Source organism: Perognathus longimembris, chromosome 10 (assembly GCF_023159225.1).
Source record: "Perognathus longimembris pacificus isolate PPM17 chromosome 10, ASM2315922v1, whole genome shotgun sequence".
In the NCBI taxonomy this organism is placed as follows: Eukaryota; Metazoa; Chordata; class Mammalia; order Rodentia; family Heteromyidae; genus Perognathus; species Perognathus longimembris.
In genome coordinates this window covers 11755531-11783364 of record NC_063170.1, presented here as the reverse complement: position 1 = coordinate 11783364, position 27834 = coordinate 11755531, and the positions used below count along the sequence as shown (strand labels likewise).

General features: G+C 50.7%; 3 protein-coding genes across 5 annotated transcripts; 1 reads left to right on the top strand and 2 right to left on the bottom strand.

Moving 5' to 3' along the window:
- Window positions 1-562: 562 nt before the first annotated feature.
- Has3 (hyaluronan synthase 3) lies at window positions 563-9610 on the top strand. 2 transcript variants are annotated; one of them, XM_048355234.1, is made up of 4 exons: window positions 563-684; window positions 4402-5037; window positions 7636-7737; window positions 8402-9610. In XM_048355234.1, exons 2-4 carry the CDS (start codon window positions 4402-4404, stop codon window positions 9323-9325), a joined length of 1662 nt encoding a protein of 553 aa, XP_048211191.1. In that variant the 5' UTR covers window positions 563-684; the 3' UTR covers window positions 9326-9610. The 2 variants fall into 2 exon arrangements, with proteins under 2 accessions (XP_048211191.1, XP_048211190.1); XM_048355233.1 differs by lacking the exon at window positions 563-684 and adding an exon at window positions 1107-1161.
- A 5765-nt stretch (window positions 9611-15375) lies between these two features.
- Derpc (DERPC proline and glycine rich nuclear protein) lies at window positions 15376-17760 on the bottom strand. The gene has a single exon (XM_048355237.1). The coding sequence runs from the start codon at window positions 17758-17760 to the stop codon at window positions 16141-16143; it is 1620 nt and encodes a 539-aa protein (XP_048211194.1). The 3' UTR covers window positions 15376-16140.
- Chtf8 (chromosome transmission fidelity factor 8) lies at window positions 17757-27786 on the bottom strand. 2 transcript variants are annotated; one of them, XM_048355244.1, is made up of 4 exons: window positions 27720-27786; window positions 18752-18809; window positions 18380-18497; window positions 17757-17981 (listed from the first exon to the last, which is right to left on the bottom strand). In XM_048355244.1, exons 2-4 carry the CDS (start codon window positions 18772-18774, stop codon window positions 17757-17759), a joined length of 366 nt encoding a protein of 121 aa, XP_048211201.1. In that variant the 5' UTR covers window positions 18775-18809; window positions 27720-27786. The 2 variants fall into 2 exon arrangements, with proteins under 2 accessions (XP_048211201.1, XP_048211200.1); XM_048355243.1 differs by lacking the exon at window positions 27720-27786 and adding an exon at window positions 23195-23270.
- Window positions 27787-27834: the final 48 nt, after the last annotated feature.

Genomic DNA, 27834 nt, shown 5'->3' with positions numbered 1-27834 from the left:
TTTTTTGCGCAGGTCCTGAGGCTGAACTCAGGGCCTGGGGTGCTGTCGCTGAGCTCTTTCGCTCAAGCTTAGCACTCTACCACTGGAACCACAACGCGATTTACAGCTTTTTTTATTTTTTTGGACGGGTGTGGGGGGTGGTAATTGGAGATAAAAGTCTCACAGATTTTCCTTCCAGGGCTAGCTTCCAACTGGGGTCCTCAGATCTCCGCTTCCTGAGCTAGGATTTCAGGCGTGAGCCACTACCGGTGCCAGGCATGATTTTTTTTTTTTTCTAAAAAAACCGTCTTTATCATCATCCATTCCCAACCTCTTCCACTTCACCTCACCCAAGTGTAGCACCAGCTTCCAGGGCCCTGGAAACACCTGCAAGGGAGGTCTGTGGGGACTTTGAGACCAGGGATGTCCGGGATAAAGGTGTAAAAACGGGGAGGAGGCGGAACAGTTTGTCTCCTGGAAGACCATTTGCAGCTTTTGTAAACAGCCTTCCTGTCATCAGCTCTGCTGCGGAATTCAAAGCTCATCTTCCACCGTTGCTAGCACCTTCTCCGACCACCCTGCTCCTATTGGACAGTTCATCTCTTTCTCACCACCAGGAAGGTCCTGCCGCCTGTGTGTTGGGAGCGCCCGGTCCGGCCGGCACCCTTTCTCCCGCGCAAGTCGAGCCGCCGGCGGCGTTGTAGGGTGAGTGGGATTGGAGGCGCGGGCAGAGTGGGCAATGAAAGTTCACGACGCGCAGGGTTCTCGCATGCATGCAACGCGCGCCCTCGGGGCAGGGGAGCCCCCCCCCCGCCTCCGGGGGACCCCAGTTTCCGAGCGCGCGCCCAGGCTGTGTTTCTGTGGGCTGGAGGAGCCGCGTCCACGCGGGACCCCGCCACGGACCGAGCGCCCGCCGGGCAAGCCGGGAACAGGGCGCCCCCGCCGCCCTCGGGGAGCCCTCTCACTCTTGCCAACTTTCGGGGCCCCGGGGGCCGGAGGAGGGCGCCTCTCCCGGCGGGGCCGCGCCGGTACTTAAGGCGGCCCGGCGGGGCCGGCGCTGTCAGTCGGAGCGCGGTGGCGCGCGGTGGAGGCGGCGCCGCACGGTGGAGCCGGGGAGCCGAGGAGGGGCATGGAGCCACCGCGGGCCTGCTGAGCACCGGAGCGCGGGCGGCGGGCGGCACGGTGAGCGCGGGCCGGCCTCCCCGAGGGGCGCGCCGGGCTCCGGGGGCGCCTCCTGCCCCGCGCCCCGGCGGCCGGCGCGGGGGGCTGTGGCAGCTCCGGGCTTCCCGGCGGCGGTTCCCGGGGACCCCTCCTCTCCTTTTCCTCCGGCCTCCCCTCCAGCCTCTCTTCCCAGCCTCCCTCGCGGCTCGGGTTTGTGAATGAATGAGGGATGAATGAGGATGGGCGTGTGGGGCGCGGGGCTGACTGGGGCGCACCCCCCTCATTTCCCCTAGGGCTTCGCACCTGCCGGGACACCTCGACCCCGGCTCCGGCCGCCCTGCTGGGCGAGCGCGGCACGTGTCGTGTCGGGGAAGTGAGCTCCCTTCCCCAAGGGCTGCCAGGCTGCGGGGAAGGAGCCCGCGCCGCGCCGGGTGCTCAAGTTTGCGTCCCGCCGCGCGTGGGCTCCGCAGCAGGGCGCACCTGTCAGCGGGAGAGGCGCGGAAGACCCAGCAGCCCCTCAAAGTTTGCGGGGTGGAGCGTAGGGTGTGCGCCCTTGCCGGGAGCTTATTTTATGTGGCTGTCTCGGGATGGGGGGGCGGTCGGGGGGGCGCCCCCATCCTCGTGCCCTTGAACCCGAGTGCAGCTAGCCTGTGCCAGGCTCCACGGAGCCCTTCCACGTGTGTCTGCGGAGCAGCCCGGGGCACAGATCGCGCCCCGCGTCCTCCCGCCTGGGGTGGCACAGGCCGCCGTCTGGACGGGGGGTCGCAGTCGGAGCCCGCCCCGGCGCTCGCCTGCACGTGGGGGCTCGCCGTAGGACCTCACGCGGCTCTGTGTCGGAGGGGGATACCGAGGCAGCGCCTCGGAGCCTGCGGGGGAGGGCTCCGGCCCGGGGAAGGAGGGGACTGGCGACACCGGGGAGGGCGTCTTTGTCTGCCGGCACTCTTTTGCCAAGGTAGCTGGGGCCCCGGGAAGATGAGCAGGGCTGGGTCCAACTGTGATTCCTTGGGCTCTGCCTTCCTTCCCGCCGGGGTCGCGGGAACCCGGCACGTGGGTGTGGCCAGGGCCGCCCTGACCCCGCGGCGAAGCTCAGCTTGGGGCAGAGCGCGGCCGGTGTCTTCGCGGCAGCCGTGACCCGCTGGGCGCAGCCGCACGCTCCGCACCGCACCGCACCGCACCGCTCTGCGGCCCAGGGCCCCGCAGGTTGCGGGACCGACCCCGGCCCCTTTCCTGAGCGCGGGCGGGCAGCGGCGCCCCCCGCCCCCGGCGCCCCCGGCACGTGAGCACAAGCGGGGAGTGGGGCGCCTCTGGGCGGTGGATGCAGGCCTGGGGACCCTGGGCCGCAGGCGCGCAGGGAGGGACAACTGGGAGGGCTGGGAGTCCCGCAGGGGAAACACGCGGCTGGCTCCCCGGGCCGCCAGGGCTGAAAGCCCCGAGGCCTCGCTGCCAGCAGCCCTTTCCGATCCAATCTGCTGGTGCCTCTGTCGCCGGCGGATTGAGGCAGTGACTGTGTATTCCCTAGCCACCCTGTGTGGAAAGTATCTATATTTGGGGGGCTGGGGCGAGGGGGTTGAGCTCGGCTCCAGTGGGACCCAGAGCTCACCAAGCTCGGGAGAGGGCATTGTCTGGGGTCCAGATGAGGCCGGTGGCTGGAGAGGAGGTGGGAATGGAGGGCCGGGAGCGCGCAGTCCTCGTTGTCAGCCTCCTGCCCACCTCGGCCTCGCGCCCCGCCCCCGCCTGGGCTCCGGGGGAAACCGCAATCGGCTCTCACTTCCATTTGGGCAGCTCTTAAGGGCTGTGTTTTCAGTTTGAGGGAAATGATTTACCAGAGGTTTGCGAAGTGTGAAGCAAATTCAGACCCCGCATTGTAGCGATGGGAAGAACTCTTAGAGAACTTGAGCAAGGTCAGGCGGCCAGGTGGGAGTGGAACTTGTCTCCGGTGCTAAGTTCTGGAGTCTGCTCATTCCAGCACATCTATGTCCAAAGAGGCAGCTGCTCCGAAACCCCCACTTAGCTGCAAACGGAAACCTGGCATTATTTCCAGCGGTGGTTGGGCAGGGGACGTGCACGCAGATTTCCACGCGGGCACTAGGACCGAGCGGATGGGGTTTCCCAAGCAGCCAACTCGGACTGCTGCAGTGGTAGCTGCGGTTCCCCCTGGCGCTGGCTCTCTAGGCTCCTCGGTGCTGGGCTTCTGGGAGCCCAGCTTGCATAATTCCTCCTCTTTGCCTGGTCAGCTTCCCCTCTTTCCTACCTCTCAAGTAAATGAAGAACACAGGGAAGCAGAACACAGGCAAGTTTCTCTTACTGATTTTGTGCTGCCAAAGCAAATTGCTTGTGTTACCTCTCCCACCCTCTTGTATTTCCTGCTCTGGACTTTTCCTCCTCCGCTTGCTTGCTTGCTTTTTTCTGGTAGTGGGGCTTGAACTCTGAGCCTGGGCACTGTCCCTGAGCTCTTCAGCTCAAGTCTAGAGCTCTACCACTTTGAGCCATATCACCACTTCCGCTTTTCTGGTGGTTAATTGAAGATAAGATCCACACAGACTTTCCTGCCAGGCGATGGCTTTGAACCACGATCATCAGATCTCAGCCTCCTGACTAGCTAGGATTACAGTCATAAGCCATGGGCACCTGGCTCTCCTCTGCTTCCTTTATGAATCTTGTTTGACGCTTCACCTGGGAACAGTCCCTTCCAGAGTGCACTCATCCACTAGAGGTAATGGTTCTTAGGCCACTGGATGCCACACTGTTCACAAAGCTGTCCCCATGTGCCTGGGCTCACCACTGAGGCTTGTCCATGATGGCCTTCGGGACGGGCAGATGTCTGTCTGCCATCTACCAGGGAGATCCCATAGGTTTGGCTTTTGTTCTGTCTGACAGTAACAAATGGTACTGAGTTTTTGTTGTGTTGTTTTTGCATGTCACCCATTTACCCCTCAAACATTCTGAGGTTACAGATGTAATAACTTAGGGGCCACAGATAATAGTAAGTGGCAGAGCTGGGACTCAAACCCCAGCCATCGGGCTTCTGACTTTCCAGAGTCGTAGTCACTCTTGAGTAAGTGGAAGGGCCTTTGCTGTTTGTTTTGGGTACTGAGGATTGAATTCAGTGCCTCGCGTTTGCTAGCGTGCTAGCCAAGTGCTCTACCAGTCAGTAATGATCTTTATTAGTGGGTTATTCTTCCATCCACAGACTGAGAATGCCCGTCCTCACTGCCTGCAAATGTCTCCTGCCTGACCCCCATCTCCTTCCTCTCCCATCAGATGCCGGTGCAGCTGACAACAGCTTTGCGTGTGGTGGGCACCAGCCTGTTTGCCCTGGTGGTGCTGGGTGGCATCCTGGCAGCCTACGTGACAGGCTACCAGTTCATCCACACAGAAAAGCATTATCTGTCCTTTGGCCTATACGGCGCCATCCTGGGCCTGCACCTGCTCATTCAGAGCCTGTTTGCTTTCCTGGAGCACAGGCGCATGCGCAGAGCATGGCGGCCCCTGAAGCTGCCGGGGGCACCGAGGCGCTCCGTAGCTCTCTGCATCGCGGCCTACCAAGAGGACCCAGACTATCTGCGCAAGTGCCTACGCTCCGCCCAGCGCATCGCCTTCCCCAATCTCAAGGTGGTCATGGTGGTGGACGGCAATCGGCAGGAGGATGCCTACATGCTGGACATCTTCCATGAGGTGCTGGGCGGCACGGAGCAAGCTGGCTTTTTTGTGTGGCGCAGCAACTTCCACGAGGCAGGGGAAGGAGAGACGGAGGCCAGCCTGCAGGAGGGCATGGAGCGCGTGCGCGCCGTGGTATGGGCCAGCACCTTCTCGTGCATCATGCAGAAGTGGGGCGGCAAGCGCGAGGTCATGTACACGGCCTTTAAGGCCCTCGGCGACTCAGTGGACTACATCCAGGTAAGGGTGCCTTCTGGGAGCGTAGACCCCCAGCGTCCTGCTGCAGGAGGCCAGGAGGCTTAGTGGGTCTCTGGCAGGGGCAGCCCTGGGATCACACAGACCCAGGCCAGAAACCTCGCTCTGCCGATCTGCAGCTCTGATTCTGGCAAGACCTCTGAGTTGGTGTCCCTGGTAATGATGACAAGCCGGCACATGGCATTCCCTTTATACCAGGCACTGTTGTGGGCACTGCAAATATATTAGCTCCTTTACTTCCCATAATAGTCCCAGGGGATACTTATTATTATCTGTGTTAGAAGGAGGAGAGACAAGCGCAGGCAAACGTGCTTCATGGTGCACTGCTTGCTGGTACAGAGTGGAGGATGCCTGCGCTGTCAGGGAGCTAGCTTCACATTTCAGCAGCTAGGACCCGGAGCAGATCCTGCCTACCTCTGTTCAGAGCAGTCATTTAGGGCCTAGTGGTAAAGTGCTCACCTCGTATACATGAAGCCCTGGGTTCGATCCCTCAGTACCACATATATAGAAAAAAGCCAGAAATGGCACTGTTGCTCAAGTGGTAGAGTGCTAGCCTTGAGCAAAAAGAAGCCAGGGACAGTGCTCAGGCCCTGAGTTCAAGCCCCAGGACTGGCAAAAACAAAACAAAACAAAAACAGCAGTCATTGACACCAGCCTGGAAAGGTTGATAAGGTTGACATAGCTTCAATATTTCAGTAACAATCTAGAGAGAGAACTGTGTTTGAAAGCACACATTTCAGTATTGAAAACAACTTTCAGGATCCCAGATCCTAGATGAGAATTCTGCACTGCGTCTACATAGCCTCTGTGCCTTGATGTCACTTCATAAATCAATGGAAGAAGAGTTGGCTGGTTTGGTAGTTCACCTGTGTGCCAACCCAGTCTTGCTAATGGCATGTGTTCTGTAGTGTGTCTACCTAATAACTTGTGTATTTTGTTACTTTTTTGAAAAGTGGTCATATGCAAGAGTAGATAGCTTTGTCTTTCCTGTCTTCCTAGGCTTAAGAGCCTCTTTAGCCATGTAGGGAAGGAAGTCCCTAAGCTGTTCTTCAGTTCACTGGGCTTGAGGGGGTCTTTGTTAAACTTTTCTAGACACCCCCAAACTTAGGAGAAGCCCTAAGTAATGCTTAAATCGCTGTGACTTTATCATCCAATCCCTTAAAGCACACGACCAACATAACCTGCCCTGCCCCACAGCTCCCTTTCTTGCTCATCTGTGAGTGGGTCTGTAAACAGGGCCTCCCCTGAGCTATACTTTCCTCGTCATGGCCCAGAGACCACTGCCTGACAGGCCTAGGCTGCAGCCCGTGAGCACTTGATGGAGTGCTGACTGCCTTCCAGCAGCCCTGCTGAGGGTGTGTTTTCTCTGTGGGAGAGAACCTTGCTCTGGCCAATGGGGAAACCCAGGCAGTACAAGGCTTTCTTTACCAACCCTGCATAGCTATAAAGACTTCCCTGGAGTCAAGGAGGCAAAGTGGCATGGAGAATGGGTGAGAGTTTGGCAGGAAGTAGCAGCAGGGCCCGCATGAACGCTCAGGGGTTTTGAGTCTGGCTCCTAGAACCTCTCCTAGCTCAGTCCAGCATACGCTGATGTCTGTAGGGAGGAGGGAAGCCACTGAGGCTGGGCTTGATTTCCCCTTGACTTCTTGCTGTTGTCTGTGCCAGCCTGTCTCCACCAAGGAAGATTGGGGGTAGGGGGAGCAAGGAAAAAGATGAAAGAGAGAAAACAAGGGTTGAGGTGTTTGAGGTAGCCTCCTTCCTGCAGGCTACGGCTTATGGCTTTTTATTTTGGTGCTGGGGATTGATCCCTTATGTCAGCAACTTTAGTCTAATCTTTAGGCTTCTGCAGAACAGGGGATGGCTCCACCTATGGGAGCCATGACAGAGTTCAGTCTGGGATCCTGGAAACCAAGCCTACCTCTCCATGGCTATTTTGACTCTGTACCACTTCAGGAACTTTTTAGAAAACAGATAAGGAGTCAGCCACCAGGGTGTGAGTTCAACTAGTAACTCGAAATAAATCCAGGCAAGAGCAGCTCTTGCCCAAACTGCCCATCTTTGAGACTCGGTGAAGGAGGCCGTGTTCAGGGGGCTGCGTCTATGGTCTCAGAGAGGATTGTGGGTAGGTACGCTGATCCTCATTGCTGGGATTGCAGGTTGTCCAAGAGGCCAGAGGCTGACACGTGGGTGCCATTACTCCATGACTATCTGCCTGTGCACTGAGTAGCTTCTGTCAGGAGTCCTTTTTCAGTCTTCTGGAAAATGTCTGTCGGCTCTAGCCCCCTGTGGGTGTCAACTGACCTCCATGACTTGTTATGTTAGCTCTTTCTGCCCAAGGGCCCTGGAGAAACATCTTGGGACCATTGCTGTAGAGCCAATTTGGCAAAAATGTGTCCAGGGCTAATAAGTATTTCCCGTTCCCCGGCTCAGCACCTACGTCTCCCAGGTTTCTCTCCTGGCTTGGTGGTGTTAGAACTCTTCCACTCGCCTCTCCTATCTGACATAGATCTTCCTGCTGGCAGTGAGGTGGGGGCAGGGCGGGGAAGGGGTGGAGGGCCATGCTGACCGTGCGCTTCCCTGCAGGTGTGTGACTCCGACACCGTGCTGGACCCAGCCTGCACCATTGAGATGCTTCGAGTTCTGGAGGAGGATCCCCAAGTTGGGGGAGTCGGGGGAGATGTCCAAGTAAGTCAGCAGCGATTGCTGGGGAGGGGGCTGGACTGTAATTCCGAACCCAATGGGATGTGCTTGGGTGCTCTGACTTGTTCCTATGGGGGAGGCGCTCTTCTCACCGTTTTCATCTGTACCAAAGGACTCACTTCATTTGCTCCCCAACTTCTCTGTTCTTTTCAACAATTACAGAGAGGTGATTGGTGAGGTAGGACATAGGATTCAGAGCCCACAGATCCCGGAGGGAACTTCTTTTTCTGAGTGGAGGTGTAGCAGGCAGCCCCCAATTAGGGCTTTGAAAAGCCCGTGCTCTTAGGCAACATGGGCTAAAGAGTAGTAGGTAGCCTGGAGCAGACAGACCTTCCAAAGGGCACTGCAGGTGGGTTGCCATTTCTGAGGAGCTTGCCAATTGCTTCTTTCCCAGGCCCTTCTCTGTCCCCCACAAGTCTGTCCTGCAATAGCAATGGCTTTGGCTAAGGAGGAGAATCAGGGCAGATGCCTGAGTGGGGAGCTGGGGAGAGTGGCGATGGCTTCCTCTCCTGAGCACTGTTCCCTCGAGGCAGGAGCTGATGGCCAGGAATTTGGGTGACCAGAACAGGGCTCCTGGTTTCTGGTGTCTGTCTCCTCTGGGGCTTAGGCCGCTCAGAAGAGGAAGCCCAAAGCCTGTGTTCCCTTACAGATCCTCAACAAATACGATTCGTGGATCTCCTTCCTGAGCAGCGTGCGCTACTGGATGGCCTTCAACGTGGAGCGGGCCTGCCAGTCCTACTTTGGCTGTGTGCAGTGCATTAGCGGGCCCCTGGGCATGTACCGCAACAGCCTCCTCCAGCAGTTCCTGGAGGACTGGTACCATCAGAAGTTCCTAGGCAGCAAGTGCAGCTTTGGGGATGACCGACACCTTACCAACCGAGTCCTGAGCCTTGGCTACCGGACTAAGTATACAGCGCGCTCCAAGTGCCTCACAGAGACCCCCACTAAGTACCTCCGGTGGCTCAACCAGCAGACCCGCTGGAGCAAGTCTTACTTCCGGGAGTGGCTCTACAACTCTCTGTGGTTCCATAAGCACCACCTCTGGATGACCTATGAGTCCGTGGTCACAGGCTTCTTTCCCTTCTTCCTCATTGCCACAGTCATCCAGCTTTTCTATCGTGGCCGCATCTGGAACATTCTCCTCTTCCTGCTGACGGTGCAGCTGGTGGGCATCATCAAGGCTACCTATGCCTGTTTCCTCCGCGGCAATGCCGAGATGATCTTCATGTCCCTGTATTCTCTTCTCTATATGTCCAGTCTCCTGCCAGCCAAGATCTTTGCCATTGCTACCATCAACAAGTCTGGCTGGGGCACTTCTGGCCGGAAAACCATTGTGGTGAACTTCATCGGCCTCATCCCTGTGTCCATCTGGGTGGCGGTGCTGCTGGGGGGCCTGGCCTACACAGCTTATTGCCAGGATCTGTTCAGTGAGACGGAGCTTGCCTTCCTTGTCTCGGGGGCCATCTTGTATGGCTGCTACTGGGTGGCCCTCCTGATGTTGTATCTGGCCATTATTGCACGGCGCTGTGGGAAGAAGCCAGAACAGTACAGCTTGGCTTTCGCTGAGGTGTGAGATAGCCCCACGCAGAGCGGGAAACGTGCAATGGGTCGGGGAGGAAGGGGGAATGGAAATGATGGGGGGAGGGATGCGGGAGTGCTGTGTTTTAGTGTAATGGTCCAAAGGACAAATCTGAAATGCAAAGAATGGTGACTACAGTATGGCCTGGGCAGCTCTGCTCTGAGAACGCAACACTGCTTCTTCAGGCGGAAGGCAGAGGGGGCTGTTGTCGGTTTCGAGGCTGCCCATCTCTTTGCCCTTGCACACAGGCAGTGGATGCAGAAAGATGCTCCTTCCTCCCCCTGGGATCTAGAGGGAACACGGAAGTGTGCTGAGCTAAGCAATAAGTCCCACAGGGTGACTTAGGAATGACGGCTGTGGGAAGGCATCTCACTAACCCATCTGAGCACAGAGATGGCGTGTGAATTTCCACGGGGAGACCTGGGCGGTCTCGTATCCCCCCCTTCCCCGATCCTCACAGGCTTCAGTGTAGTAAGATTGTGCCTGAGATACAAGGCCCAGAAGCTTGATCTCTGGGCATCAGACAACAGGGTCTAATAATGGTGCTTTCTGTGATGTACTGACACCCTCGATGTCCCGGGATGAGTGAAACCAGCGAGTCAGCACTGTACTGCTATTACAGTATGTAGTAAAAAGACAAGTTTGCCAGGAAATTGAGGGAGTGCTAAGGACCACGGAGTACATGGAAGCTTCCAGCTGAATATGTCCCGAACGGAAACTGCTCTGACATCCAGATGGATTCTAAGCTTGTCTGTGACCTTCGCTGGACAGATAAAATGTTAAAACCATCTCTCTACCAGGAAGATCAAATCCCAGTGTATTCAGATGGGAAGGAAACAAGGACTTGTGGATTTTAACTTGTCCACTCTTGAATTCCTCTCAGATTTAGCTCATTCAAGGCTAGATAGCCTATCCTCTCACTTTGCTTTTTTGAAAGGCACGTGTTTTTTGGAGGGTACGGGATAAAACGGCAGTCAGAGCTCTTACACACCCGTGTGCAATAGGCAAGCCAGGTCTGTGAACATACAGGAAGAGTATTCAGAGAACACTGGTCACCATCTTAGAAGCAGCTGGTTAACCACGTGTGACTTCGTTTTTGTCATCAACAATCATCTCCAGTGGGAAGCTTTTCAGCGTTGCCAGTGAGCCCTCAGCTCCAAGTTGGTCATCGTCGAGACTGTCCATTCGCAGTGGCCTCCCCAGAGAATTTTTCCAGCTAGGTTGTGAACAGTCACTACTGTGCTGACTTGCTTCTGTCCCGAAACCAAACTAGGAGATAGAATTGGTTTGAATCCTAAGGTTCTCACTTCTCTCTCACATCCCTCAGGGCTGATTTTCCTCTGCTGCCGTTGGGGAGTGATTGGAAACCATTTTCTAGTGATTTGCAATCTAGACCGTGCTTGGCTTTGGGGCTTTGAAACCTGGGATGCTGCCTGAGCCTCTGAGTGTTGCTCACTCTCCTTCAAACGCCTCAGCGGGGCCAGTGAACCCACGCGGAACCAATCCTAAGTTGGAGTGTGTGGAACACACAGGTGCTCTCTGCACAGGAGGGGGGCGTGCTGTGAACGGGATGGGCGAAGCTGGTGCTTCTCTTCGCCTCCCACCAGCGCAAGGCTTTCCCAGGTGCCCCACACAACACAATTTGAGTTTCTAGTAAAACTGCTGGCTGATGGCAAACCCAACCCACGATGGCTGGGAAGCAGCAAGCATTTGCTCAAGGCAAGTTTGTTCCAGGCTCTTCCTGTTTGACACGGGCCAAGAAATAAGCTACTTTGAGCATGACCATGCAGGAAATCCAGCCAGCCAGCTGCAGAGCTCAGACTTCAGCAAGGGCTGTTTCTCTTCAATTTTACTGGAAGGTAAACGCAGGATGGACCACTGGCTGTTGTACCATCAGCCCTGACTTGTACTGTTGTCATCGACTTTCCTCAGATTTAAAAAAAAAAAAAAAAAGACAGGTAGCAAGTTCACAACATTTGACCTCGACTGGTTTTTCTAAGTTATTTTGTACAATTTTCAGCAGCGAAACCAAACTGGGTCTTCAGCTCTTTCTGTGTTTCTCCCAAGGGAAGAGCCTTTATACAATGGGATTCATTCTGGTTTTTCTTTGAGGATTTTAACCTCTTTTGTATTTCTATAATAACCTGGAAGCATATTTATTTTCATCTGTTGTTTTGCTTTTTTCTACATGAGGGAACTGTATTTCACAGTAAAGCTGGGGAAGCGGCTTCACTTGGTGGTACTTGCGCTCGTGCTCTTGCTGATCACAATCGAATCTTCTTTGGTTGATGGCGAGTGTCCGGGGGCTTGTCTCTGGGTCTTCAGAAGCACCTGTTTGTCCAGTTTCTTCACTGTGTTCCGCCAGAGCCCTTGCTGTGGCAGCGTGGCACAAGTGCTGGAAAGGTTGGCCAGGGGTGGGGGGAGATTTTGACTTGTTTTTGTCCACATTCTTTATCTTAGCATGGGGCTTGTAGCTATCTTTCTTGAAGTCCTGGTGAAGTCACAATACTCCTCCTGCCATCTGTACTTAGATGATCATCTTGCCCTTGACCCAGTATGTGGCTGAGGGCGGGCCTTGTGAGAGCTTTACCCAACCAACGCGCCACACTGACTTCTAGCCAGCCCTTTGTTCTGACATAGAAGCAGAGCTGTAGCCAGCTTTTTAAAAAAATTTTGTTTCCTTTTTGGTCAGTTGTAGGGCTTGATCTCAGGGCCTGGACACTATACCTGAGCTTTTTTGCGCATAGCTAGTGCTCTACCACTTTGAGCCATAGCTCCACTTCTGTTTCTTAGGTGGTTGATTGGAAATTAGTTTCATAGAACTTTCTGTCCCCAGACTGGCTTTGAACCTGGATTCTCAGATCTCAGCCTCTTGAGTAGCTAAAATTACTGGCATGAGCCACCAGCTCCTGGCATGACCAGCCTTTGATTCACAAGAGGCTCTTTGTTCAGGATGGTGGTAGTGGAGGAAGAGAAGTCATCTAGACTGACCATGTTCCAGCTATGTTTTTCCAGTCCCACAGACCCCCTTTGGCTGGGTGCTCTTCCACCTCCTCCTAGTTGCCAGCCAGCTTGTAGGTTGAGACTCTTCCCTCAAGATGTGGCAGAGCTCAGAGGTGGTGAACACAATGGCCTCCTTTTGATTAGGTCTTTCTCCTCCCAGCCTCATTGGAGAGGCTCCCCCCTCTTCATCCTTACCTACCACCTTCTGGATGCTGTCTTATACCTGCTGTCAGCCTCAGATGCTGCCTTCCTGCACCGTTTGTTCAGCTGCTTCCACAGCTCAAGCTTTGTTCATCTTTACTGTCCACCCATTGCTTGCTAATGTCCATGTTCCTCACACAGGAGTCAGGTGGGGTGGGGCCCAGATACAGGTTCTTTTCTTAGCCTCCAGCCTCCCTTCTGTTTTGGCACTTGGCATGAACCCTACCCAGTAGTCTGTAGCCCAAGTCCTCATCTTGAGATTGATCCTCAAAAGGCAGCAAGACATCCACCTTGAAATTCTAACAGGAACTTTAACATTAAAGTGTTGTTCAGAGGGGTTACCATTTTAAAAGTCAGGTAATGAGTGCATTGGACAATGTCACCCCTTCCTCTCTTTTGCTCCAGTTTCTCCCTCCTGTCTTCCTGCCCACAAGTCATGTAGTTCATTTTCCTTCCATTTCTGTGCTCCCTCTTCTTGGTCTTTTGAGAGTTCACCAAGTCTTTGGGTGTGAGGTTCTCAGAAGTAAGCCCTGGCCTTACCGAGCTCAAGGACTGAGCCTGCTAGTGTAGCTCAGCCGGAATCTCCTCTGGCTCACATTCCTGCAGGCCTTTGGCCATGCTGCCCTGGTCCAACTGGAAGTCCACCCACTTCTGGCTCATCACGGGACTCAGCTGGGAAAGTGAGGATTTTGCGGTTGCCAAGCCATCCATACTTGCCCTCTGTGTAGGGCAGACCAGGCACCTGTTTCTGCAGCTCCACATTCTTTTACATCCCTTCCTCATCAACTAACTACTCAGGAGGTTGAGATCTAAGGATCATAGTTCAAAGCCAGCCTGGGCAGGAATGTTCATGAGACTCATCTCCACTTAACCTCTAGAAAACTGGAAGTGGAGTTGTAGCTCAAGTGGTAGAGTGCTAGCTTTGAGCAAAAAGGTTCAGGGACAATGCCCAGGCCCTGAGTTCAAGCCCCATGACCACTCCCCGCCCCTCCCCAAACAAAAACAAAAAAATAAGTGAGGATCAATCTCCCTTTTGGGAAGGAATCAACAGCATGCTTAACAGTGCTTAACAGTGAGGCTCTTGCTTTGCCAAACTCCCCCACCAGCTTGGTGCTCTCCTCTGTCAAGTCCTGCTTTGGCCGTGGCTGGCTCCTTTTGATCCAAGATACAGGACTCACTCCTTTCACTGCCTTCATCTTCTCAAACTTTTGGTGTAGCAGAACTTAGCCTTAGCAGCTGCCCACTTCAGAGTTCCTTTGGTGCAAGACCAAAACTTTGACGACTTGAGTCGTGTAGCAAGCTCTGTATCTGCTTCTTTCAACACTGTACTCCAAGGGCTTCACTCCAACTTTGTTGAGAGTTGGTCTACCTGATGCTGTGTGCATGGACACTCTGTGGTAGTCTTGAAGCTGGTATTGGCCTCATAGCATTGTGCCCTCAAGTTACCAGCTCAGTGCCCTGGGCCACCTAGCTGTCCCACAGGTGGGCTCCGGGCTTCTGTCTGCTCTGTGCTCTCCAACACCTTTGGCTCTGCTTCCATCCTACTCTGTGCCACTCTGGTACTTGTGTTTTTTGAGCTTCTGTAGTCCTGGCTGCCTTTCTCCTTTTTTGGTGCTCTGTTGACAACCCCATGGTGCTAGGTCAGCCTGGAGCCTGTCACCCAAATGCAAACACTTCTAGGGTCACAAGGCAGCTGTCCTCTTTGTTGCTGGCAACCAAGAGCAGCTACTTTGGTCCTCTACTGCTTCTCTAAGCCTGTTTTTGTGTGATTTTTTTTTTAACTTTTCAGGTCAAAAATTTTATAATACTCACTTATTTGTCAAAATAAAGATTCTTATATAATGCTGGTGTGCTAGCTTTCCATTGCTGTTACAAAATACCTATCTATAAGGAGGCAAGGTTTATTCTGGTTTTACTATTATCCCCTTTCAATCCTTGGTCATTTGGTTCATCCCCTTTCAATCCTTGGTCATTTGGTTCGTTTCTAGGCACGTGGTGAGGCAGTGTCATGGAGGGAAGCATGGGATGGAGAAAAGCTACTCACCCTGTAGCCACTGGGACTGGAAGAGATCGAGAGGAAGCTGGGGACAAAGCCCATGGACAAGGCCATGCCATCAATGATTTCAATGAGGTCTTACTTCAGTAAGACTCTACCACTTCCCAATGAGTCTATTAAGCTATGGAGCTACTGATGATGCTCCTTGTCCACTGATGAGGTTAGGACACCCAGTTCCTGTCTGTTCGCCACACTAGGGACAGAGCTTCCAGCACATGAGCCTTTGAGGGACAGTCTAGATCCAAATCCTAACAGCTGCTATCTCTCAGCTACTTCTACTTTGTTCTTGGTAAAGTCAGCTATTTGTTCTGGCTTCAAAGAGTGGAGACAGAAAGCTTAGTGGATCTCAAAAGTAGGATTAAGGGGCTGGGAATGTGGCTTAGTGGTAGTGCTTGCCTGACATGCATAAAGCCCTGGGTTCGATTCCTCAATACATGAACAGAAAAAGCAGGAAGCGGTGCTGTGGCTCAAGGTGGTAGAATACCAGCCTTGAGCAAAAGGAGCTCAGGGACAGTGCTCAGGCCCTGCGTTCAAGCTCCAGGACTGGCAAAGAAAAACAGTGGCTCTGACCCACAATGGCTAATCTTGTTATAGAGGTGAGGCAGTGTTGGTACTAACTGGCAAGTGAGTGACCCAAGGCTAAAAACCAAAGCTTGTTCCTTCCTGGGTGCAAATCCAAGCACCTGAGTTAATAGATTGTAATGCAGGTCTGCAGCCAAATGGAAATTATGAAAAGCAGGGGGTAAACTTTCCTCCCTATATAAAACAAAACAGAGGGACAACAGCAGCCCTCACATCCCATTTATTAAAGAAACAGTAAGAAAAGATACAATGCAGGAAAAACACCAACCGTCCTTCACGAGGCTGAACAAAGCACAGTGATTTTGCCCCTTCACCCCTCCCCCCTCCCCACCCCCACTAGGTTAAATTTTGAGGTTCTTTGATTAGGAGTACCAGTGGAAAGGGAGCTGGATGAGCAGAGGAGCCCCTCTAAATCTCAGTAGGAAGAGGCCGCTGGCAGTCAGCGAAACCCAAGTTCATTCGGTGGATCTGTGCAATGGTGGTTCACCTTGCCGCTCTGTATTCAAGTCCCCAGGGAAACATCTGGCAGTAGAAGATGCCCAGGTCCCAGCTACTAAAGCATGGTATGTTACCAACACACCATCTCTAGAGCAGCAAGCAGATTCTTCAGCGGAGAGTAGAGAAATACATACGAATTGGGATCTACAGGCCAATGTATCCCTGAGGAACAGTCCACAAGAACTCAAGAAGCTAGTAAGAAACAAGGGGCAGAAAGCTGTGGCACAAAAGTACGGCAGGCTTCTGGAAGGCCGCAAATCCTCTCGAGGCCGGGTTCACCCCCAGCTGTTGTAGTCCATGTCCACAGGAACATTTCACTTTCAGCCAAGAAAAAAGCAGAGAAAAAAAGATGGCTCACTTGAACTTGAGCCCCAGCTATGTTCTTCAGACAGTAGCTCCGTATCTACCCTTTTACCGCCAAGAACCACAGTGCCTGGCAAACAAGGTAGTCCTAGTGGGACAGTGGTGTTTAAGGGGGTAACATTCCATTTGGGTACATTGCAGCCATTGGACCCCCAGGCCTGGGGAAAGCGGCTGGGTTTGTGCCAGGCAGACCCCCCATTCTAGGAAATGGAACCAAACTCTTGGCGGCAGGGCCATTCATCCTTGGAAAGGAAGCTGGGTTTAGACCCAGGGCTCCAGTGGGCCTTGCAAAAGGAGCTGTGTTGAGACCTGCAGGGCCTGCTGAGGAGCCAAGGTGCCCAGCTGACCTGGGGAAAGCAACCTGGCCAGGGCCTAATGGGCCAGTAGACCTTGGGAAGGCAGCTGCACTTGGACCCTGGAGGCCAGCGGCCCTTGGAAAGTTGCCTGGGCTGGGGCCCAGTGGCCCAGAAGCTCTTGGGAACATGGCTGGGCTTGAACCTTGGAGGCCAGCAGACCTTGGGAAGTTACCTGGGTTTGAAGCCATTGTGCCTGAAGACTGAGAGAAGGCAGTAGGGTTCAATCCTCCTGAACCTGTCCCCCGTGGAAAGGGATTGGCATTTACCCCCATGGGACCACCTGGCCTTGAGAAGTGAGCCGAGTTAGGGCCCATAGGGCCCGAAGCCCTGGACATAGGAGATGGATTTGGCCCTGGTAGGCCAATCCCTCGAGAACTAGGACCCGTGTTTGGGCCCATGGGGCCAGGTATTCTTGCCATGGAGGATGGGTTTGTACCCATGTTTCCAGAAGCCTGCGAGAAAGCAGCTGAATTTGTTCCCAAAAGACCTGCTGCTCTTAGAATGGGGGCAAGATCTAGGCCTTGAGGTCCAGCCATTCTTAAGTTAAGATTAGAGCCTGTGCCCAAGAGGCCGCCAGCTCTGTTGTCTAAATTTGGGCCAGGGCCCATGCTACTGGCCCTGGGATTGGGCCCAAGACCTGGACCCAAGCCACTTGCTCGTGGGTTTGGCCCAAGGCCTGGGCCTGGAAACATCCCTGACCTAGGGGCAGGGTTTGAGCCTAAAAAGCCTGATCGCAGATTGGTATTTGGTCCAGGGCCCAGGCCAGCTGGCCTCGGGTTGGGAGGACCATTCCCAGAAGACAAGATTCCTGCTCGCAGGTTGGGCCCGGGGCCGGGTCCAGGTCCAGATCCAGGGCCCATGGGACCACCTCTGGGATCAGGACTGACACCCAGCAGACCACCTGCCCTTGGATTAGACATAGGTCCTGGGAGACCTCCTAACCTGGGGTTAGACATAGGCCCTGGGCCTGGAAAAGCTCCTGTTCTAGGGTTTAGAGCTGGTCCTGGTCCAGAGCCCAGGAGACCACCTGGCCTTGGGAAAGCTGCACCTGTGCCAGTAGGATTCATCCCTCTTGGAAAAGAAGCCATGCTTGGGTCACGAGCACCGGCGGGAAAAGGTGCTGGATTTGAAGCCAAGGACCCCGATGAAGCTGGAAAAGGAGATGGGTTCCTTGGAAATGGGGCCAGATTCCCACCAAGAGAACCGGCTGCCATAAGGAAAGGATCTGAGTTCGCACCAAGCGGGTGGCCAGTATTGAGAACAGGGCCCCCCTGCGGTCCCAGGGACCCGTCAAACCGTCCTCGGGGTGGCAGTGGAGCACGAGTCCAAGGGGTTGGCCGCTCTCTAGGGAAAATCCGGGGTTCTTTCATACTTTCTTGGGTACGTTGGTGATAATAGGCTTAGGACGAGTTTTGAAAAGGATCTTGTTTTTGATGAGCGCGGTCACCAGGTACTGGGTGCCAGACTCGTGGCGAGGCTCACTACAGTCTTGCTCCTCAGTAGCTTGTTTGACAAGGACCGCAAAAGGCTTCTCCAGGTGGACAATTTTCCCATACAGGATATGGTGCCCCACGATCAGCACAGGAACTCCCTTGGGCAAAACAAGAAGATGCCTGAGATGCAGGACAAGGCCGTTTCACTCAGGTGCCTTTCAGAGCTGCTCTCAGCAGACAATGCAGCACCTTCAACTCTCGTTCTGCGATAGCCACTGCTAGGCAGTCACAATGGACAACCCACCCTTTTACTGTTTTGGGTTTTTTTCTTTCTTAGCCCCATGTCAACAAATTTATACTTCCAGAAATGTGACCTTTCCAAAGCTAAACTCCCCTGCTTCTGTAGAGGCTGAAGGAGAGCAAGCAGGTAGCTCTGCAGATTAGCTAGACTTTGAATAACAAACCTGAGGACAGTCCTCACTCTGGGTCCTGGGAGCACCACCTTGGTGTGGCTTGCTTTCCTGAGGCATTAGGCAGGGAAGGAAAAGCCCCTCACCTCAGTGGTGTAATGTAGGTCTCCCAGGAGGTTTCCAGCTAATCCAGTGCTGTAGCGAGCCTCGATCTCCCCCTGTAGCTCCATCAGCACCCATTCTGCCAGGCCTCCAGCCCCCGCACTGCAAGCAAAGGGCTGGCGGTTACAATATTTTTGAGGGGTGAAGGATGAGTAGTGTCCTACACCACTTTTAAAGGCCCAAAGGAACCCTTTGTTGAGCATAAGCTCTTGGGAAAACTGAGCAGTGCTAAGCAGTTAACTAGAGATTCCAATGCAAATAGTTATGCTGCTGATGTCCCCAATTTTCCTAGAAAAATGTAAAAACCTAATTGCCCTAATCATTCAAGCAAAATAAAATCTCAAAAATGTACTCACCTGGAAATAACAATCTGCACCATGAGCTTTTCTTCTTTAAAAAGCAACTGAGAATAAACTACAAAAAAAAAAAAAAGGAAAAAAATATTTAGAGAAAACTGTCCATAACAAAACGACAGCCACTATCACTTGTATGGTAGGCTCTTTTTTTTTTTTTTTTTTGCCAGTCCTGGGGCTTGGACTCAGGGCCTGAGCACTGTCCCTGGCTTCTTTTTTGCTCAAGGCTAGCACTCTGCCACCTGAGCCACAGCGCCACTTCTGGCCTTTTTGTATATATGTGCTACTGAGGAATGGAACCCAGGGCTTCATGTATATGAGGCAAGCACTCTGGCCACTAGGCCATATTCCCAGCCCATATGGTAGACTCCTTTGTAAACACTTAGGCATGTTACTCTGTTCCCCTTAAAGGTTTTCTCTTTAAACATTCTGCACATACTTGGTGCAATTCAGTAAGATATATGTACTAAAGAGACAGAACACAAACCGGGATATCACTGCAGGTATCATTCTTTTTTTTTTTTTGGCCAGTCCTGGGCCTTGGACTCAGGGCCCGAGCACCGTCCCTGGCTTCTTCCCGCTCAAGGCTAGCACTCTGCCACTTGAGCCACAGCGCCGCTTCTGGCCGTTTTTTTTTGTATATGTGGTGCTGGGGAATCGAACCTAGGGCCTCGTGTATCCGAGGCAGGCACTCTTGCCACTAGGCTATATCCCCAGCCCGCAGGTATCATTCTTGATCACTAAGCTAATATGTCTTTCTCAAGGTTAGTTTGTCTTACACTGTTTATTTTCAAGGTAAGGTATTGCCAAACGTGATGTTCTCTTGAAATAAATTTCACGTCTACCAATTGATTATACTGTTTTTAGCTCCAAAGGGCCACTAGTTAAAAACAGCCAAGAGAACTGGAAAATTCTGACAACTATAGTGAACTGGTAAGCTCATTTCTGATGTTGACTCAATAAATGCTGCAAACCACCTTTCATTTGGATATAAAAATGTTCCAATGAGTATAGATGACTTTTATCTTGTACAACACCACCACCTGGTGGTAAATTTGTGCTACTCTTAAAAATGTTTTAGACATTTTTGCCTGAGTATAAGTGGCTTCACTTGCATTTGTGTTTATGGGAAGGAGACTCAGAGGGGAATGAGGAGGTGGGGAACTAAAAAAACAGCTTCTGGCTAAGTCTTCCAAATGTATGTGTAGATCTAGTGGAAGGCTTAAATTAACTATATTGTAGAAAGTCAACAGGTTTTACTATTATATTCAAACTTTGCACTTAACGCTTAAGATTCTTAACATTTTTTTTCCCTTTCCTTCCTTTTCAGGGACTCCTTTCTTCCTTTTTTCTTCAGGGGCTTGTTAAATAGCCCAAATAGCCCAAGTTGCTCTTGAATTCACAATCCTCCTCTACCTAACAAGTGCCAGTGTGTACCTCCTCCAACTAACAAGTGCAAGTGTTACCACCATGTCTTGCTAAGCAGGTTTCATTACCGGTATGTTTATCTTCATTTTGGATCTTCAGGGAAAAATACTCTGCCTTAGAGCATGGAAGTATCTCATTTTCAGAATACCATGTACATTGGGAACATGAAGTTGGTTATAATACACTGTACTTCTGTTTTGGATTTTTAGTATAGTCTAGATGCTGTGCACTTATGTAGGTGGTACTCATTCATTTACTATGACAATTATAACTATCCTTATTTTGTAGCTGAGTGGTATTCATTCATTTACTATGACAATTATAATGATCCTTATTTTATAGCTCAAGTTAATGAAACATACACCAATTACTTGTATGAAGCACGCGCACCCCCCCACAGCTAGTGTGCATTAGAGCCAAGATAGGAACACCTTTCTATTCAGACTTACCACCCAATGTTGCCTTTCCAAGAGATAAGACCAAGTGCCAATGAGAATGAAAAGGAATCAAGGCATTTGGCAGTAAATATGCACATTCAAGTGCTGCTTAGAATGGCAAAAGGGTACTAACATGACACCTTTAAATAAACCAGACCTTCTGTAGCAGCACCTGACAAAGGACACTACACCAAAGAATATGATTAAACAGAACCCAAGATACCTTTAAAAATCCTCTTCTTCAAGTTACTTTTCTTTTGAGAGACAGTCTTATTTAGCCTAGGCTGGCCTGAAACTCCTCCCCTCCCCTCAGCCTTCTACTGCTCAGATTACAGGTGTATGCTACTCTAAGGTTTCTTGAAGGCAAAGGATAACAATTCAAAATGAAATGGTGTAAGTGCAGGCTCTACACTACAGATATGAAACTATAGATGTGAAATTCTATTGTGTCCATCACATACAAATCACTTAAAAATTCCAGGGATAACATCTAAATTAGTACTCACTAAAATATTGTGATAATTTATAACACATGCAAAACTATTTTAAAGACTAAGTTCTAAGCTGGGTGCTGGTAGCCCATAACCTAGAAACTCAGGAGGTTGAGGTCTGAGAATTGTGGTTCAAACCCAGCCCAGTCAGAAGTCTATGAGACTCTTATCTCCAGTAAACTACCCAGAAAAAGGCAGAAGTGGTGCTGTGGCTCAAGTGGGAAAGATTAGTCTTGAGCAAAAGAAGCTCAGGGTCAGGGCCCAGTCCCTGAGTTCAGCCCCAAGACCAACACACATACAAAAAAGACTAAATTCTATTAAGAGCCAATTTTTTAGAAGGTAAGACAAGCACTACCTTTGACTATAGTTTGGTAAGTACATGTTAGATACAAATTAAACAGCCCACTAATGCAGATTGAGAAGGGGTTCTTAAAGTTTGTGCTAGGGCTGGGGATATAGCCTAGTGGCAAGAGTGCCTGCCTCGGATACACGAGGCCCTAGGTTCGATTCCCCAGCACCACATATACAGAAAACGGCCAGAAGCGGCGCTGTGGCTCAAGTGGCAGAGTGCTAGCCTTGAGCGGGAAGAAGCCAGGGACAGTGCTCAGGCCCTGAGTCAGGCCCACGACTGGCCAAAAAAAAAAAAAAAAAAAAAAAAAAAAAAAAAAGGTTGTGCTGGTCCTGGGGTTTAAATTCAGGGTCTGGACATTGTCCTTGAGACTTTTATTTTTGCTCAGGGCTAGCACTCTTTCACTTGAGTCACAGCGCCACCTGTGGCCTTTTCTGAGTAGTTTATTTATTAAATAAGAGTTTTCCCAGACTCCTGCCTAGGCTAGCTTCAAACCTCTATCCTCAAGTCTCAAGCCTCCTAAGTAGCCAAGATTCCAGGCCTGAGCCACCAGCACCCAGCTCGCAAATCATTTAATGACTGATGACACAGTTCATCCTCCTCCACGTGTGTGGTTTAAGTGGAGTAACAAGGTGTTTACATAGTTAAAGCTATTCTAGGATGCTCAGAACAGAAAAAGATAAAACCAGAATCAATGTGTACATGCTTTGGCCACAGGTTTGATATGGAAATGTGTGTGTGGACTGTTTAGAAGTGGATGCAGAAATATTTTCAGTGCATTCTCCACTTTCTGAACAGCTCTTGTTATAGGAATTCAGAACAATGGCCTAAGTACACAGTGGCATCTGCATATCAATCCCTGGGGCTTTAATGAACACATAACCTGTGGTCTATAGTCTCATCATTCCATTGTGGCACCCTATCAGTAAAAAGTGTCTACAGGGGTGCTTCCAAGTAAACATACAAATGAAGGCCTCAAGCTACATGCCTGTAAGTTGTGTACACAAGGGTGTGCGTAACAATAAGAAACATCAAGAACATCTCTTTGGTGACTAGCAGGATGTCAGTGTGCAGTTACAATGATACAAGAATATGCACTGTCATTCATCTGCCCCCAAAAGCAGGCAGAAAACAAAAACAGAGCTGGAGGAGCAAAATATAGATGAATATTCCTAAACTCAAAGTTTGAAATGCTCCAAAATCCCCAACTTGTCCAGTGTCAATTCTGCAAGGTTTGAAGCTTCAAAGCATATCAGGTTTCTGGCTTAGGGATGATTTTGTGTTAAATCTATGCAAGTATCCTAAAATCTGAGAAACTCCAAAACCTGAGACACTTTTTGTCACAGCACTGTGGGTAAGGAATGTTTAACCTGTAACAAATCAAAACCTGCAGGTAAAAACAAATGACAAAGACAGTACAATTAAAGTTCCCTAGGTAACAGATTTTTCCAAGTCTTCATTCTCTCCTCATGATAGTAACACTATAAAAAAGACAAATGAAACAATCTCTAGTTGTTTTGTCTAAGACCTGGCTTGTTTAGAAACTGCAGCTGTACACTTTGAAGGCACAGATTAAAGAATGTACTATATATCAAATCATGAAAGGAGTTCCCCAAGGAAAGCCTCTTGGAAAGCCAGTTCAATCCCAAATTTGGCTATGCCCAACTAACATGTCTCTGGCTACAAACAATTCCAGGTTGATAATGCAACTGTAGAACAGAGGAGAAACTCTGTGATGTACCTTTTCAAAAGAATTGTTCAAATTCATTATATTTCAAAATGGTATTAGTCTCCTAGGTCACAACTAGAGTGCGGCCCTGGAAAGATAAAGATGTAGAAAAAATTAATCTCTTTCCCCTGAAGTAAATTATGCCCCATGACACCAATCTCCTAAGAGGGGGGAAAAGTTTCATCTCAGTTTTTCTGGAGTAAAAAAAAAACCCACTAAAAACAGGGCTGGAAATGTGGCTTAGCAGTAGAGTGCTTGCCTAGCATGCATGAAGCCCTGGGTTTGATTCCCTCAGCACCACATAAAGAAGCCTGGGACAGTACTCAGGCCTTGAGTCCAGGCCCCAGGACTAGAAGGGAAGGAAGAGAAAAAAAAAAAAAAAAACCCACCTAAAAACAGGGGCTGGGGATGTGACTTAGTGATAGACTGCTTGCCTAGCATTCATGAAGCTCTGGGTTCAATTCCTCAGTACCATATAAAAGAAAAACCCAGAAGTGGTACTGTGTGGCTCAAGTGGTAAGCACCAGCATTGAACAAAAGGAGCTCAGGGACAGTGCCTGGGGCTGAGTTCAAGCCCCAGGACTGGCCAAACAAAAACAAAGCACACACAAAAACAAAACTATAGATACATTCTGTATTAGCTAGATGACTTAAAAACAACACTCCAGGGCTGGGAATATGGGCTAGTGGCAAGAGTGCTTGCCTTGTATACATGAAGCCCTGGGTTCAATTCCCCAGCACCACATATGCAGAAAAGGTCAGAGGTGGCGCTGTGGCTCAAGTGGCAGAGTGCTATCCTTGAGCAAAAAGCAGCCAGGGACAGTGCTCAGGCCCGGAGTCCAAGCCCCAGGACTGGCAAAAAAAAAAAAAAAATCCTTAGCACTGGTCCCTGCCCCACATGGGCTACTATGAGACAGTAGCTGGCTGGCATTGCGTGTGCAGATACTGGCTGGCATGGTTACAGCTCCATACATTTTAGTTTAACTTCCAATAATGTTTGAAACACTGCCCCAAGGTCCTTGACCTTGAACTGGGCCTGGGTGCTGTCCCTAAGCTGCTTTTGCTCAAGGCTAGCTGAACCACAGTTCCGCTTCCTACTTTTCTGGTGAATAATTGGAGGTAAGAGTCTCATGGACTTTCCTGCATGGGTTGACTTTGAATCTTTTTTCTTTTTTTGCCAGTCCTGGGCCTTGGACTCAGGGCCTGAGCACTGACCCTGGCTTCTCTTTGCTCAAGGCTAGCACTCTGCCACTTGAGCCACAGTGCCACTTCTGGCCGTTTTCTATATATGTGGTGCTGGGGAATCGAACTCAGGGCTTCATGTATACAAGTCAAGCACTCTTGCCACTAGGCCATGTTCCCAGCCCTTGACTTTCAATCTTGATCCAAAGATCTCAGCCTCATTACAGGGGTAAGCCACTGGTACCAGGCTCAAGACTTTTTTTTTGGAAAGTAAGCAAATAGAATTCAATCACCCTAAACCCATAATGAGAACTATAAAATCCAGACCAATCTGGGTATGCCTTGTCATTTAGTTTCTATATCTAAAGTAACTATTAATTATAAAGAATTCAACCAAGTACCACCCCACTGACTTAAGCAGTCCAGGCAGAGGATTATCAATACAAAAAAGGAGCTCCATTTCTCAGATAGCTAATGTTTTCCTTTTCACAGATGGGAAAACAAGCTTCAAGAAAGAAGACAAAGATTGGTTACACAGCAAGTAGTACAGCCATTTGTGGACCCCAATAATCCTAAAATAGTCCCTCTTCCAGTATTTCTCTCATTCAGCCCTGTTGCATACTGTACTTCTGTATGAGATTCTACTGCTTTACAATTAGCCTAGTTCTCTAATCTTACAAAACAGCAAATAAGTAATCTTGTAATTTGCAACCAAAGTATCTAGAGTCTGTGAGATAGATGGTGAAACAAGCTTATTTTCATCTCACTCAATCCAGGATATTCATTTTGTTTTTTTAAACCTCCAGAAATTAACTCAATGCTACATTCAGGATTCAAAACTTCACCCCAAACCTCTGCTCCTTAGGGCTAAGATAAAGAAGCAGAGAATGGGAACCCTTTGCCATGGGTTGGTTTAATTTTTGACAAAACTCTGCCTTGAGCTTGCTATGTTTTAAAAACCAGCTTTATAAATGATTCTCATAATGGTAACTTATCAAATTAGCATGTAGAAGGACCAGATGTATCTAACTAAAGGCTACTAAAATGAAAGACTTTGACTCAATGATTTAAGCTAACTACAAATGAATAAAAAAAATTTTAAGAGCTAAATGTTTTATGAATTTTCATTAGAAAATTTCTCATCAGTTTTTTTTCTTTTCTTATGGTGGGGCTTGAACCCAGGAGCTTATGCCCTGCCATTTTTCTTAAGGGCATCAGGCTTTAGTTTGCTAATCTTTAATCTATTTTTAAAATCAGGATATTACTTTAACCATTTTAAAGTGTAAAAAACATTTATGTTCAAAAGTTTAGTACATTTTAAACATTGAAAACATGACACAAAATACATTTGCAAATTGCCAGGCCAATAGCATTTATTGAGCTTTTGTTTGGTCCCAGGGTATTTTGTTTAGGGATATGAGTCTCACTACATCAACCTGAGTTCTATGCAACTATCTACCTTGCTGATTGAGGGTAATTTAACCTAGGTTTTTCTATCAATAACGTGAGCATGAAAAAGATTGTATAAATGAGGTAATGCATGTAGAGCATTCAGCACACTGACCCCAAGGTCTTTAGGGTCAAACTATTGATTACCAAAGGAACTAGTATATGTCTAGTAGCATATCCTACCACTAGGCTATGTAATAACTTTTAATAATGGACTAAAACATTCTATAAAAGCAGTAGGCAGATTAAAATTAGCTTTATGTAATTGAAGAGCAATTCAAACACTGTAGTCAGGGTTCACTAAACTGCCTCAGGGACTAAGCTCTGGAAGGTCATTTCTCTGAATGAGACTACTTCTCTATGTTCCTTTCCGCCAAATGAAAAACTGACTTAAAACTTAATACAGATTACCTTTATTACAAGTGTTACTGTTGTTTTTGTGACTGAAGGGGATGGCCTTAGTTTTCAAGGGGATCTTATCTCTTGGCAGGCTTGTTTCTAAGTCTAAAATCTTATTTTTAAATGAGACACTTGCTACCCTACAAAAAGGGGCTATGGAGGATAGGTAGAAATGAATGCTTCCAAACGTTTCATTAGTGAGGACTGTGTTCAAAAATGTGTGTAGATACTATGCATACACGTGGTACTTTCCCACCACATTTTACGATCCCCATGTTGGAGGGAATCAATTACAGGTATTTGTAGGAGTAGAAAAGATGGCTTCAGTCGTCTGAGTTACTCCAGTTTTCTCCATCTTCTGCTACTCTGCAACTCCGTCTCAATCTTTCCTCCTCCTCCTCCTCCTGCCAATGCACCCTATCTCTCCCCAGCCAGCTCCCTTTTCAGTCCTATTGAGATACACCCCCACGCTGGATTCTCCTCCCTTTTATTCCATCTTCCCCTGCCCCCCACTCCATCTGGAGCTACAAACATTTCCTATTCCTAGCCCCGCCCACCTTCTGGAACTCAGTGGCTTTCCTCCCCTTTCCTCCACTCCCACCCCCAACTACCCCCGCACTTGCTGGAATCCCTTGCCAAGATGTTTAACCTCAACCCCTACCTCCCAGTAAACTATCCCCCCCCCAACACACTCCGCCGCCATTCTTTAACCTTACTCTCTTCCACACACCCCACCAGAGCAGTCATCGAGATAATTCACCCCCTACCCCCAAAGATTCTTTTTTTTTTTTTAATAATATCCTCAACCATTCACATTAGCCAAACTCTTCCCGGTCCCGAAGTACTCCGCACCTCCAGGACCCCACTCCACCCACCACCACCCCCAGCCTCTCTTCCATCCACGACAGAATCACTCTCCAACCACCATCCAAACGATCTCTCCCAGTGGTCTCCCCACCCCCACGATTTCAAATGCCCCACGGAGCAAACCTCTCCGTCCTATGACTGCCACCCCCATCCCACCCACCTCGTCCCCCTCCTCTCTATTCCCGCTACTTTCTGGGTGCCATTTCCCCTTCGCTCCCGCAAGCCTCCCGGACTAGAGCCCTTCCCGCACATACCTCGAGGATCCGGCCCGCGCCGCCCCTTCTGCGTCCTCCGCCCGCGCTCGGCCACCCTTTCCGCTCTTCTCCCGCTCCGCCCCGCTCGCTCCCTCCCTTCCCTCCGCCTTCCGCCTCCACACCCCGCCCCCATCCCCCACCCCCGGTTTCCCCGGTCCTCCCACGGTGTGGGGGGGGCTGTGGTTCCCCCCACACTCACCTCTGCGCGGCTCGGCGCGCCCCTCCCCCACCCGCCCCTCCCCCGCCCCTCGGCTCGCCATTCTTCTCCCGGAGCCTCGCGCCCCGCCCGGCCCCAGCTCCCTAGCTCCCCCGCTCCTTCGCCCCCCACATCCCCGGCTCAAGCCTCGTTCCCCGAAGCCTCCCGTTCCCCCCTCCCGCGGCCTAACCTGCAATGGCGGCCGCCGAGCGCGGCGCCGCGCGGCCAACGGGCGACAACCGAACCTCCCGCCGCCGTCGCCGCCGCCGCGAGCACTGCCTGCGCACTTCCGGCCTCGCGCCGCG